This window comes from Loxodonta africana, chromosome 7 (assembly GCF_030014295.1).
Source record: "Loxodonta africana isolate mLoxAfr1 chromosome 7, mLoxAfr1.hap2, whole genome shotgun sequence".
NCBI classification, from domain to species: Eukaryota; Metazoa; Chordata; class Mammalia; order Proboscidea; family Elephantidae; genus Loxodonta; species Loxodonta africana.
Window position 1 is genome coordinate 26,015,354 of NC_087348.1, and position 12,488 is coordinate 26,027,841.

Sequence of the window (12,488 nt, forward strand, 5' to 3'; positions counted from 1 at the left end):
CCACTCAATATTTTCCTATTTCCACAGTGTTCTCAAATGGAATAAAATTAGTACATTTCATGTATATGATATGTATGTTTTTCTGCTATATTTCTGTTTTTTTTTTTTTTTTTTTGGAGACAAATATTTGCCGCTCCACGTTTTCTTTCATTGCAAATTATCTGCTTAAGACTCCTCTCTTATTTTACTTTATTAAATTAAGATATTTAATTTTATTAGCATGAGTCAAAATGAAAAGAAACTGCTGCAAATATCAGAACATAAAATGTATGAAGTATGGTTCTCTGAGAAGTGAAAATTGTAAAAAATGAAACAAAAAACAGAAAGATGGATATACTAGGCTTAGTGAGCTGAAATGGATTGGTATTGTCCATTTTGACTTGGACAATCATATGGTCTACTACACCAGGAATGACAAATTGAAGAGGAATGGCATCACACTCTTTCTCAAAAAAGAACGTTTCAAGATCTATCCTGAAGTACAATGCTCTCAGTGATAGGATATATCCATACTCCAGTGAAGAAAACCAGTTAATCCAACTATTATGCAAATTTACCCACCAAGCACTAAGGCCAAAGATAAGGAAATTAAAGATTTTACCAGATTATGAAGTCTGAAATTAATCAAAATTGCAATCAAAATGCATTGATAATTATTGCTGATTAGAATGTGAAAGTTGAAAACAAAGAAGAAGGATTGGTAGTTGGAAAATAAGGCCTTGATGTTAGAAACAATGTCAGGCATTGCATGTTCGAATATTGTAAAACCAACAAATTCTTCATTATAAATAACTTTTTTCAACAACAGAAATGGAGACTATACATGTGGAACTCACCAGATGGAAAACACCAAAATCAAATCAACTGTATCTGTGAAAAGAAATGATGGAGAATCTCAATATCATCAGTTAGAACAAGGCCAGAGACCAAGCACAGGAGAAACCAACAATTGCTCATATGTAAGTTCAAGATGAAGCTGAAGAAAATTAGAGCAAAACATGAACTTGAGTACATACAGCTTGAATTTAGAGACCATCTCAAGAATATATTTGACACATTGAACACTAATTACCAAAGATTAGACAAATTTGGAAAGGCATCAAGGACATCATACATGAACAAAGCAAAAAGTCATTGAAAAAACAGAAAAGAAAGAAAAAAAAATGGATGTCAGAAGAGACTCTGAAAATTGCTCTTGAATATAGAGTAGCTAAAGCAAATGGGAGAAATATTGAAGTTAAAAACTGAACTGAAGATTTCAAAGGGTGGCTTGAGAAGACAAATAAATTATTTTAATGAAATTTGCAAAGACCTGGAGTAGGAAAACCAAAAAGGAAGAACTCGCTAGACATTTCTCGAACTGAAAGAACTGAAGAAAAAATTTAAAGCCATGTGAGTGCATTATATGCTGTTATTTATATCTCAATAAAAGGCTTTAAAAAATAACTGTAACAAGAATAAGCCAATTTATCTTACTTCTAGATGTGAACTAAGAGATTTACCCATGTATAAAGCTCTTTAAATGTGTAGAATCCCTGCTTACTCCAGCAGGTATTAAATGTCTTTATGGTTAAAAAAAAAAAAAATCATGAAAATATAATGACTTTGTAAAAAATAAAGCCTTGAAAAAATCTTCATATTTTGTTTCTTTATCAATTATTTTAAAATAAGTTAACAATTTCCATATAGTCAATTCATTCTGATGGTCAAAGAAAAGTTCCATGAAGAGGTAAGTTTTAAATACCAATATTTTCTATGAGACAATAAATGTTGAATTCTTATTTTGCATACTTTACAGTTGGCTTATTTCTATTGCTCCAAGTAATAAACTAATATTTTGAGCTAAAAATTATGTAAATAGACAGATGCATCTGATCTTGTACTTTGCTGTTATTTCATATATTGTGCAGGTTTGCTGGAATTTAAGTAATATAATATTTTTTATTTTTCTCGCCAAGGAGCCTATACAACTTTGCTATTGTTTTTAGTTGCCATTGTAAGAACAGCTATGAATACAAGATGAACTTCTGCTAAAATATGACATAATTGAAATGGAAACTACATGTTGTAGTGAAGGGTATGCCCCTCACAGTTCTCAGAATGTGCCAATCACATATGCTGGAAATGAGAATATCACTCTTCCTGTAACTTGACTTCTGTGACTTCCCTACCTCAAAGCATTTCTGTTCACCTCTCTAGTGGTTTACTCTTTCTCCAGGGAATCCAGCAATGTACGTAGTACCAATTTGTCAATTCCCTCAGCCCCCTCTGTTTGGTGGTACCTTTCTCTAGATGAGAGATTACATGCAGATACTATTTGACACTTGGTGGGAGTGACCAGCCACTAGAGAAGGACATCAAGCTTAGTATAGTACAGGGTCAGTGAAAAAGAGGAAGACCCTCAATGAGGTGGATTGACACAGTGGCTGCAACAATGGGCTCCAACACAGCAATGATTGTGAAGATGGCTCAGGACCAGGCACTGTTCCATTCTCTTGTACACGGGGTGTCTGTGAGTCAGAACCAACTCAAAGGCACCTAACAACTACAAGTATTTTAATAAATCACAGGCTATTTCTTATTCTAACTGTAATGATGTTTAACTTGTATACTCAAGCTCCTCACCTAGTATTTTCTTTTTTTTCTCTCTGTCTCTCTTATTTTCAGGAGGTCCTTCAATGAAAAACTATATAGATGGATTACACAATTTTTTCCCCCTTCAGGTTGGTGGATATCCCTGAGTTGTATGTTATTCCCTTTGATCTGATGATTTCTGTGGTGGGAAGCTCTTAGATGTTTACATTAAACATGGAAATACTCAATATATTGCACATTGTCAGCTGGTTCTTTCACATCTTAATCTATATGACTGGCACAATCTACAATACCATGTTGCCCAACCGTCACAATTGCTTACAGTGCCTCTGCCTCTCTGCGTTCTATCATCTAGGAATGTTTTTCCCCTGCATATAATGAAACTCTCAAAAAGCAAAGGGATCACCCAAAATTAGCTCAAGAAAAAGGGTTTAATTTATTAAAAAAAAAAAAAAAAGTCCAATAGCAGGGCCTGATGGCTCTTATTTGTTCAGTAGTTCAACAATATCAAAGTTAATATATTTGCAAATCACTTGTGCTTAAATTATATTCCAAAAAAAAACTGAAGCTCACACCTCAATAGAGTCCAGGAAACAGAAGATGATGGAGAATAAATCTTTTCCTCATGGATCTCCCTTTTGCATAAAGTAACAACAATCTTGATAAGCCCCCAGCACACTTCTACAAATCATTAGCAATAGTGATTTAGCTTTTTCTCTTTTTTTTTAATTCTACTTCTGTCTGAATTTTTAAAAGGTGGTTGAACTTCTCAAGGCAATAGGTCGGCAGTTCGAATCCAGCAGGTGCTCCTTGGAAACTCTATGGGGCAGTTTTACTTTACCCTATAGGGTCACTATGAGTCAGAATCCACTCAACGGCAACAAGGTTTTGTTTGGTTTAGTGCTCATGACCATCATAGCCTTCTAAGTGCTTCAACATTTTAAAACTATTTATGCTCAAATGGCAATATAGAATGCACATTTTTTGAATATTCCAATGAACTATTTTTATTCAGGTTTCATTGGCTACACAGGGAATTTTATTTCATGATCATGAACCAAGAAAATAATTTAGACTTTTGAAGTTTCAATAAAATCCTAGAAATTTTAAAATAATAACAATAAACAAAAATACATGGAAAGATTTGAGGACTAACATGCTGCAGCTATGTCCATAAGACTAGATAACTGTATCTTTACCACATAAAAGATCTTACTTGAATTAGAAACACAGCATGGTACAAACCATAGGACTATCTCATTTTGTCTCTCACAAGTAGGGTGGATAAAAGTCAATGAAAATAAAATGCATAATAGACATTGATCAAAGTTTAAGAAGGCCAAACCAATGAAACAGAGGGAGCAAACTTAACTCACCATAGAATATCCTGTTACCCAAGGAAATACACAGAAAATAATTGAAAAAAACATTTTAAAAAGTTGTTCATATAGATGAGAAAGGATAGCCCATTAAATAAAAAAGATAATTATTAAATAAGAACACCTAGTGGAGAATGGATTCCAAACTGGGAATCTTCTATGGTTGGCCTTGAGAAATTTATCTTAATTGGTGTATATTCTGATCTAGGCGAAAAAAAGTCAAATGCAGAGCTAAACTTTTGAATTGCTAAATTGCAAAGTATGTTAAGTTAGATTTATATGTCGAAGTAAAGGCATTGATGAGTAAAGGGTGGAACTCCGAGGTCTGCAATGCGGGCATTCAAGTAAATTCATATAACTGAGTACTTTAAATCACCACGTACTCTGAGAATCCTTGCAACCTGGCCCTGATCTAATATAGCCCTCAGAAGACTATGAAGACTAAAACAAAAGCCAAGGGCTTACAAAAATACGCACATACATAAACACAAATGCTGACACAGCAAAGTTTATTCTAATAGTTGAAAAAAACACCAGAATCGTTGTAACTCCGCTTTTGCACCTAGTAATTTTTCCTAATCCCTCTCACCATATCCACTCTCCTTGACTGATTTCATAGCTCCCAACATGTTCCCCTGGAGCCCTGTTGGTGCCATGGTTAAGAGCTTGGCTGTTAACCAAAAGGTCAGCAATTCAAATCCACCATCCACTCCTTGGAAACTCTACGGGGCTGTTCTATTTTGTATTACAGGGTCACTGCGAGTCGTAACCGACTCAGGGAAATGGGTTTGGTATTTTTTAACACAGTATAAAAAAAAAATGCACTGCTGTTGAGTCGATTACTACTCACAGCAACACTATAGGACAGAGTAGAACTGCCCAATAAGGTTTCCAGGGCTATAAATATTCATGGAAGCAGATTGCCACAATTTTCTCCCAAGGAGAGACTGGTGCTTTGAACAACTGACCTTTCAGTTCGCATTCGAGCACTTTAACCCCTGCACCACGAGGGCCCCAACACATTCTATTGTACTATAAATTGTTCTTAATTATTGTTTGTGATCCATCTCTCTCCTTCAAGGAAGCCAACAGTTTGTACACTTTTGTTCATCAGTGCACATAGAAGAGTGACTGGCACGCAGAAGGCAATTTATAAATATATTTTGAATACATTTGTGCTCTCTATTCCCTATGGAGTCACATAGACAAGGTTTGAAGCCCATGATGTAATTTATAGTAACCATATGATACATCAAAGTGCAGAACAGATATTGCATATTTTTTTCCATGTCCTATGTAGGGCATGTTTCACATCTTTGTTCCTCAAGCTATAAATCAAGGGATTCACCATGGGAATAACCAGAGTGTAAAATATGGAAGCCACTTTATCAGTGTCAAAGGAATGACTGGACTTGGGCTGCATGTACATAAAGATTAAAGTCCCATAGAACACAACCACCATGGTCAGGTGGGATCCACAGGTGGAGAAGGCCTTGTGCCTGCCCACAGCTGAGTTTATCCTGAGAATGGCTATAAAAATGAGCAGGTAAGAAACAAGAACTATGAGAAGGGATGAAACCAAATCAAAAGCTGATAAGATGAGAATAATCAATTCAATTTCATGGGTGTTTGAGCAGAGCAAGGATAACAAGAAGAGATTGTCACAGTAGAAATGACTGATGACTTTGTAGCCACAGAAGGATAAATTAAAAATCTTTATGGTGACTGGAACAGAAATTAACGTGCTGTAGAAATAGGGGATTGCCACCAACACCCAACAAGTCCTTTGTGACATGATGGCTGTGTAGAGCAGAGGGTTACAGATGGCCACATAGCGGTCATAGGACATTGTTGATAGAATGAAAAGCTCACTAGTTATGAACACAATGAAGAAAGCTAGCTGCATAGCACAAACAGAACACACCCCTGTGTAGCACAAAGGGTTACAGATAGCCACATAGCGGTCATAGGACATTGCTGACAGAATGAATAATTCACTAATGATGAACAAGAGAAAGAAAGCTAGCTGTATAGCACAAAAACAATAGGAGATTGTATTTTCACCTACAACAAAATTTACCAACATTTTGGGTCCCACAGCTGTTGAATAACCAAGATCAGTGATAGCCAGGTGTCTGAGAAAAAAGTACATGGGAGTTTGTAGCCTGAAGTCCATCTTGGTGAGGATGATGATGCCCAAGTTGCCCACCACTGAAATCATGTAGATGATGAGGAACAGCCTAAACAATGGCGCCTGCAGCTCTGGGAGGTCTGTGATTCCCATAAGAATGAATTCATTGAGCACTGTTAGGTTGTGTTTGCCCATCTAGGTCTATCAGGAAACCTATTCTGGACAGAGACAACAGCATAGTCAATAGGTTTTGTGTAGCATCATCTGGTAGATTTTTAGTGTACAAAGGCAAGAGCTGAATGAATAAGAAAAATCTAAACTTTTCAACATAGGTATTTGAAAGTAAACCCACCTCCCACAAAGAAAGTACAGGTACTTAAAAACAGAGAAAAAGACAGAGGGAAAGAAAGAGAAAGGTAACTTTTTATCAACTGGGAAAAATTTGCCCCCACAGAACATTTGTCAATGTCTGGGACCTAAGAATAGGGTACTACCGGTATCTAACACAGTCCTGGGTTGTCACTAAACATTCTACTGTATACAGGGTAACTCCACACAATAATAAAATTTCCAGTCCAAATTGTCAGTATGGCAGAAGTTGAGAAACCCTGATATAAATATAGAGATGGAGATAGAGACAGACAAAGATGCAGGTGTTTGGGTACATGCACATGTAGATGTATGTGTAAATGTACATATACATGCACGTATACATATACTTTGATGGGATTCCTGGTGGAGCAGTGGTTGAGCTTGGTTGATAACCAGAAAATCAGCTTTTTGAATCTACCAGCTACTCCTTAGAACACATATGGGGCAATTCTACTCTGTCCTATAGGGCCTCTATGTGTCTGAATCAACTCAATGGGAGCGGGTTTGTTTGTTTATTTAAGTATTTATTTATATACATATAGATATAAAAAAAAATACAAAGCAAAAATTTAAAAAAGTTAAAAATTTTAGGTGTTAAGTATATGGGTGGTTAGTAAACTTTCTTTTTTTCATTTATATACTGACGATTACATAATGACATTTATAAAATTAAATACATATGTTAATTTCATTATAAAAACTTTAATGCACATTCCCAGAATATGTGAAAACATTTAATATGCCTTTCTTCAAAACATGGTCCTTTAAAAGCCCTTTTGTCACAGCTGGTACAGTGTGAAACAACATACTTGACAATTATTGAACACAAGTAAAATCTAATAGGTTGTGGTGGGAATTACCTGTCTTTTACAGGGAAATATTCCAGGTGGTAGACACATGTAGATATATTCTCTGTTATACCTTCACTTGTGGGTTATTGAATAAAACACCTTAATCTATTTATCCACATCTACAGTGTTGTTGGAAAAATAAATGAGGATTAAATGTTTCAATTCATTTAAGATGTGTGGACATAACTCTCAAATATCGATTGTATAATGTTTTTGTGTTTTTAAAATTATGACAGTAAGTTACCTGAAAGGAGTTTACATATGTACATAGTAAACTCTTCTAGTGTGACGTAGCTTCTATGTCAGGGTTATGATGATGAGTAGGTTGAGTAGCGTGTTATCCAAGTAAGTGACCCCAGCCCTTCCCTCCCCCACCTTCAACTCTATGACTAATATTGGACCATCAGTGCACCAATCTTCTGGATTATATATTTCTACTGCACTTAAAAAATTTTATTATAAGTTGAGGGAGTGCTAACCTAAAGGTCTGCTGTTCAAAACCACCAGTGGTTTCGTGGCAGAACGATGTGGCAATCCGCTACCATAGAGATTTGTAGCCTATTTACAGCTGTGGGATCACTGCTGAGACAGAACTGACTCGACAGAAGTGTGTTTTAATATAAATTTACATAAAATATGTCCTAACCTAGGAGTATTTTCATTACAACTAACATATATGAAGTTGTTTGTAACGAATCGGATATATTTTTTCATGGAAGATATAGTTTCTCACAGAGAGGAAATTTGAGCAAATTGGGAGAAAGTGAGTTCAGTCATTGATTTTAAATAATTAACTTTCATTACAAAATTCCATTTGTATAAAGAATTTCTCTCGTTATTTTAATATGCTTTATATATTAAATTATACTTGAGTGGGATATAAGAAGAGCCTAAAGCCAGCTTACAACTAAGGATTTTAAGGGACATCAACATTGGAGGCTGAATACCTGCAGCTTCATAATTCCACTACAGTATTTTTTAATGCTGTATATGCTTCCTTTACTTTCATATTCGAGCTCTATTATTCACGTAATTAGGCCACCTGGGTGGCGCAGTTAAGCACTCAGCTACGAACGGAAAGGTTGGTGGGTCAAGTCCACTCAGAGGTGCCTTAGAAGAAACGTCTACTTCTGAAAGGTCACAGCCATTGAAAACACCTGTGGAGCACAGTTGTCTGACACGCATGGGGCAGCTATGGGGCAAAACTGACTCCAGAACAACTTTTTTTTTTTCCCATTAGATTTTTATTCATATAATTACTTACATAAAGTAAAAATATTATTTAGACATTATGATAATGTTTCAAAGATGCTCATGAGCGTTTAGCCTCTGAAACAAAGTGTGAATATTTGAAAAAAATATGAAAAAAAGGGAGAGAGAGCCTAGCCTCAGGCACTGTTGAAAGGCAGAATGCACACAGAACTGACTCAGAAATTCTAATATTTTGCGATGACTTTGCCATTGAATAAAGATGGATGGGACCCTGTAAGTATCACTGAAACATCCTGGGTATTGGTAAAAAATATATAAACAGTCTATCTTTTTACCTGTAATGAAGCCTCTGTCTTGACTCCCCCAAGTTTCCTAACAGGGCGGTGAGAAGAATTTAGGGATTTTTTTTTTTTTTTACCCTTGGAGGTTCTCCCTGAGGAGACGACAGGCAATTTGGTGATTGTTCCTGAAGCATTTGAAAGCTTAACAAAATACCTGGGGGTGGTTTGTTAATTGTCCAGGATATTTTGTATTCACGAGTGACCAAATTTTTATTCATATAGTGTGTATGCATGTCTATGTTTATCTGTTTCATGTAGTCTTGCATTTTACTCTTTGTTGACATTCCATTTTTACCACACAGGGATCAGGATTAAAATATTGTATCTGTAAAACAACTATAAATATTCCTCATTTCTACAGTGTTCTCTTCAAATGGATGACAAAATGAAGATGTGCTTAAACACTTTCTCAATGCATTATTCAAAAGACTTAAATGGAATAAAAGTAATTCATTGTGCATATGTGACGTATTACTTCCTAGTTCACTGTTATTTTTATTATTGTTGCTGTTATTGCTATTCTCGGGTTGTTTTTTGTTTGTGTGTTTGTTTGTTTTTTTTTTGACCTAAAGAACAGAAATGTTACCCTTGCCTCTCATTTCAGGGTTATTTGCCATCATCTGTCTGCTTAGGTTTTTTGATTCTTTTATTATATCTCAATAGTGTATATTTTCCCATTATGTCCTATCCTCTTTCCGAAACATCTTTCTCACCTTCACACATACTCAGCTGTGCTTGACATATGCTCTATCATATCCATATACGCTTGTGTCTTAGTCTGGATTCCCTAGAGAGGCAAAACCAGTAAAGCGTATAAATATGTGTACAGAGAGATTTTATATCAAGGAAATGGCTCACATGGCTGTTGAAGTTGGAACGTCCCAAGTCCTTGGATCAGGATAGAGGCTTCTGATTCATGTAGCCGCAAGAGCTGGGTAACCCAACATCTGCCAGTCAGGCAGCAGGGCTCTTGCTCGCAGGCTGGGAAGATGGAAGAATCCCCAAATTGGCAGGCAATACTGCAGGGAAGCTGCTGGTTCAATTCCCAAGAACCAGAGGTCATACAAACAGGAACTAACTGCAGGTTGCAGAGTGAGCAAAAGCCAATGATCTTTGCCAGAATGTCTGCTTATATTTGATGCAGGCCACACACCCATGGAAACTTCCTTTCAACTGATTGGCTACTCACAGCAGATTCTATCATGGAGGTGACCACATTATATCAAATCTCATTGTGAAAGTGATCACAACATCATAGGACTGCCAAACCACTGAGAATCATGGCCCAGTCAAGTTGACACACAACCTTAACCTTGTAAAGTGTGATGTTTTGTGTGTAATGTTTTACTATGAATATATATTTATTGTGATATAAATTTTTGATGCATTTCCTCATTTTAAATGTGATGTATCCATTTGTGACTCTTTTTTTTTGCTTATTTATGATCTATAATGGTATGTGTGTATATATATGTATATATATTTCTTTTTTCACTTATCTATTCTTTAATGGAAGAAACACTGGTGTCACAATGTTTAAAAACTCACTGTTAACCAAAAGGTTCCTAGTTTTATCCCACAAGCCATTCCAGAGAAAAAAGACCTGACCATATCATCCATAACAGTCTAGGCAACCCAAGGTGTGTTTCTACTCTGTTCTGTTGGTTACTATGAGTCGCAATCCCCTTGACAGTACCTAACAAAACAAAAATTCTTTAATGGTAGATATTGTGTCCAACAGAACATTGTCCGACTTTCTAGCTTTGGACATGTCATCAGGAAAGACCATTTTCTGGAGGAGGACATCATATTTGGTGAAGTAGAGAGCCAGTGAGCCTGAGGGTCCTCTATGAGATGGATTTACACATTGGTTGCAGCAACGGACTCAAGCATACCAACGATTTTGAGGATAGCCCAGGGCCCACAATGTTTTGTTCTGTCATACATAAGGTCGCCATAAGTTAGAGTCAGCTCAATGGCAGATAACAAAAACCTTTTGAGATAGACTTTTTTCACTTCACATGACTCTACTGAGGTCCAGCCATGTTGTTGTATGCATCAATGAATTTTTTCTTTTATTGCAGATTATTATTTCATATATAAATTTACTACAGTTTACTTAACCATTCAGCCATAGAAAGAAATTTTGAGTTGTTACCAGGTTTTAGTTATTACAAATAATGTTTCTGTATTTTTTTCTTTTTTTGAATTGTTATTTAGGTGAAAGTTTACAAAGCAAATGAGTTTCTCAGTAAACAGTTAATACACAAATTGTTTTGTGACATTTGTTGCCAACCCTGTAATGTGTAAATGCTCTCCCCTTTTTTACCCCAGGTTCTCTATTTCCATTCCTCCAATTTTCCTATCTCTTCCTACCTTCTCACCTTTGCTTTTGGGCTGGTGTGCCCATTAGTCTGGTATACATTATTGTAATATGAAGTACATCTCCATGAAGCACGTAACTCATGTGCATTATTGTCGGCACCATAGAACTATTGAATCTGTGGTTGAAGGATGAAACTCGGACTGGCTTCAAAGTTGAGTTAAAAGTGTGTCCAGGGGCCATAATTTTATGATTTCTCTAGTCTCTGTTAGACCAACAAGCCTGTTTGTGTGTGTGTGTGTGTGAATTTGAATTTTGTTCTATATTTTTCTCCCTGTCTGTCTGGGACTCTTTATCGTGATGCCTGACAGAGCAATCAGTGCTCATAAGTGGGCACTGTCTAGTTTTTCTGGGCTCCATCTGGTGGAGGTTATGGTAGTTATGGTCCATTAGTGATCTTTCCCTTGTGTCTTTGGTCTTCTTCATTCTCCTTTTCCAGCCAGAATGGGACCAGTAGATGTATCTTAGATGGCTGCTCACAGGTTTTTAAAACCCAGCCTCTACTCACCACAGTTTGGTTGTACAACATTTTCTTACAGACTATGTTATGCCAGTTGAGCTAGATGTCCCCTGAGACCATGGTCCCCAGCCCTCAGCCCAGTAGCTCTGGGCACTTGGATGTGTCTGTGAAGCTTGTATGACTTTGCCCTAGTCAAGCTGTGATGATTTCCCCAGTATTTTGTACAGTCTTACACTTCACCAAAGTTACCACTTAATTTGTATAAGGGTTAATGTATGAACAGAAGTTTTCTTTTCTCTGGGATAGGTCCTTGGCATCAATCTTGGGGTAGGTCCTTGTCATCAATCCTGCCTGATTTAGGAACTTCTCAGATCCAGGACTCTGGGTCCAAAGGACGTGCTCTTCTCTCAGAGCTTTTTCTTGGTGACATCAGGTCCCACTTCTCCCAGCTTGCTTCTCTCTTTTATATCTCAGAAGAGTCACTCAAAATACAACTTAATCCTGTAGGTTGAGTCCTTCCTCATTAACAGAACTGCTTCTAATTCTGCCTTATTAACATCTTAATGGTTAGAATTTACAAAAAGTAGGATAATCACATCAGATCCCAAAATGTTGGACAACCGCACAATGCTGGGAATCATGGCCAAGTCAAATTGAAACATATTTTGGGGGATGCAACTCAATTCATTGCCAATATTAAATCTAAGAAATCCTCAAATGCATTTATAGAATCAATGCAACTCCACTTAAAACCCAAATAGCTT

The 12,488-nt window shown here is 36.4% G+C and overlaps 1 protein-coding gene across 1 annotated transcript; it reads right to left on the reverse strand.

Moving 5' to 3' along the window:
* Positions 1-5,066: 5,066 nt before the first annotated feature.
* Positions 5,067-6,300, reverse strand: LOC100672870 (olfactory receptor 8K3-like). The gene has a single exon (XM_023542049.2). It carries the CDS (start codon positions 6,298-6,300, stop codon positions 5,227-5,229), a length of 1,074 nt encoding a protein of 357 aa, XP_023397817.2. The 3' UTR covers positions 5,067-5,226.
* Positions 6,301-12,488: the final 6,188 nt, after the last annotated feature.

Bases quoted from the DNA above. Each gene is read 5' to 3' on its own strand.
- LOC100672870 (XM_023542049.2), bottom strand. From the start codon at position 6,300: ATGGGCAAACACAACCTAACAGTGCTCAATGAATTCATTCTTATGGGA.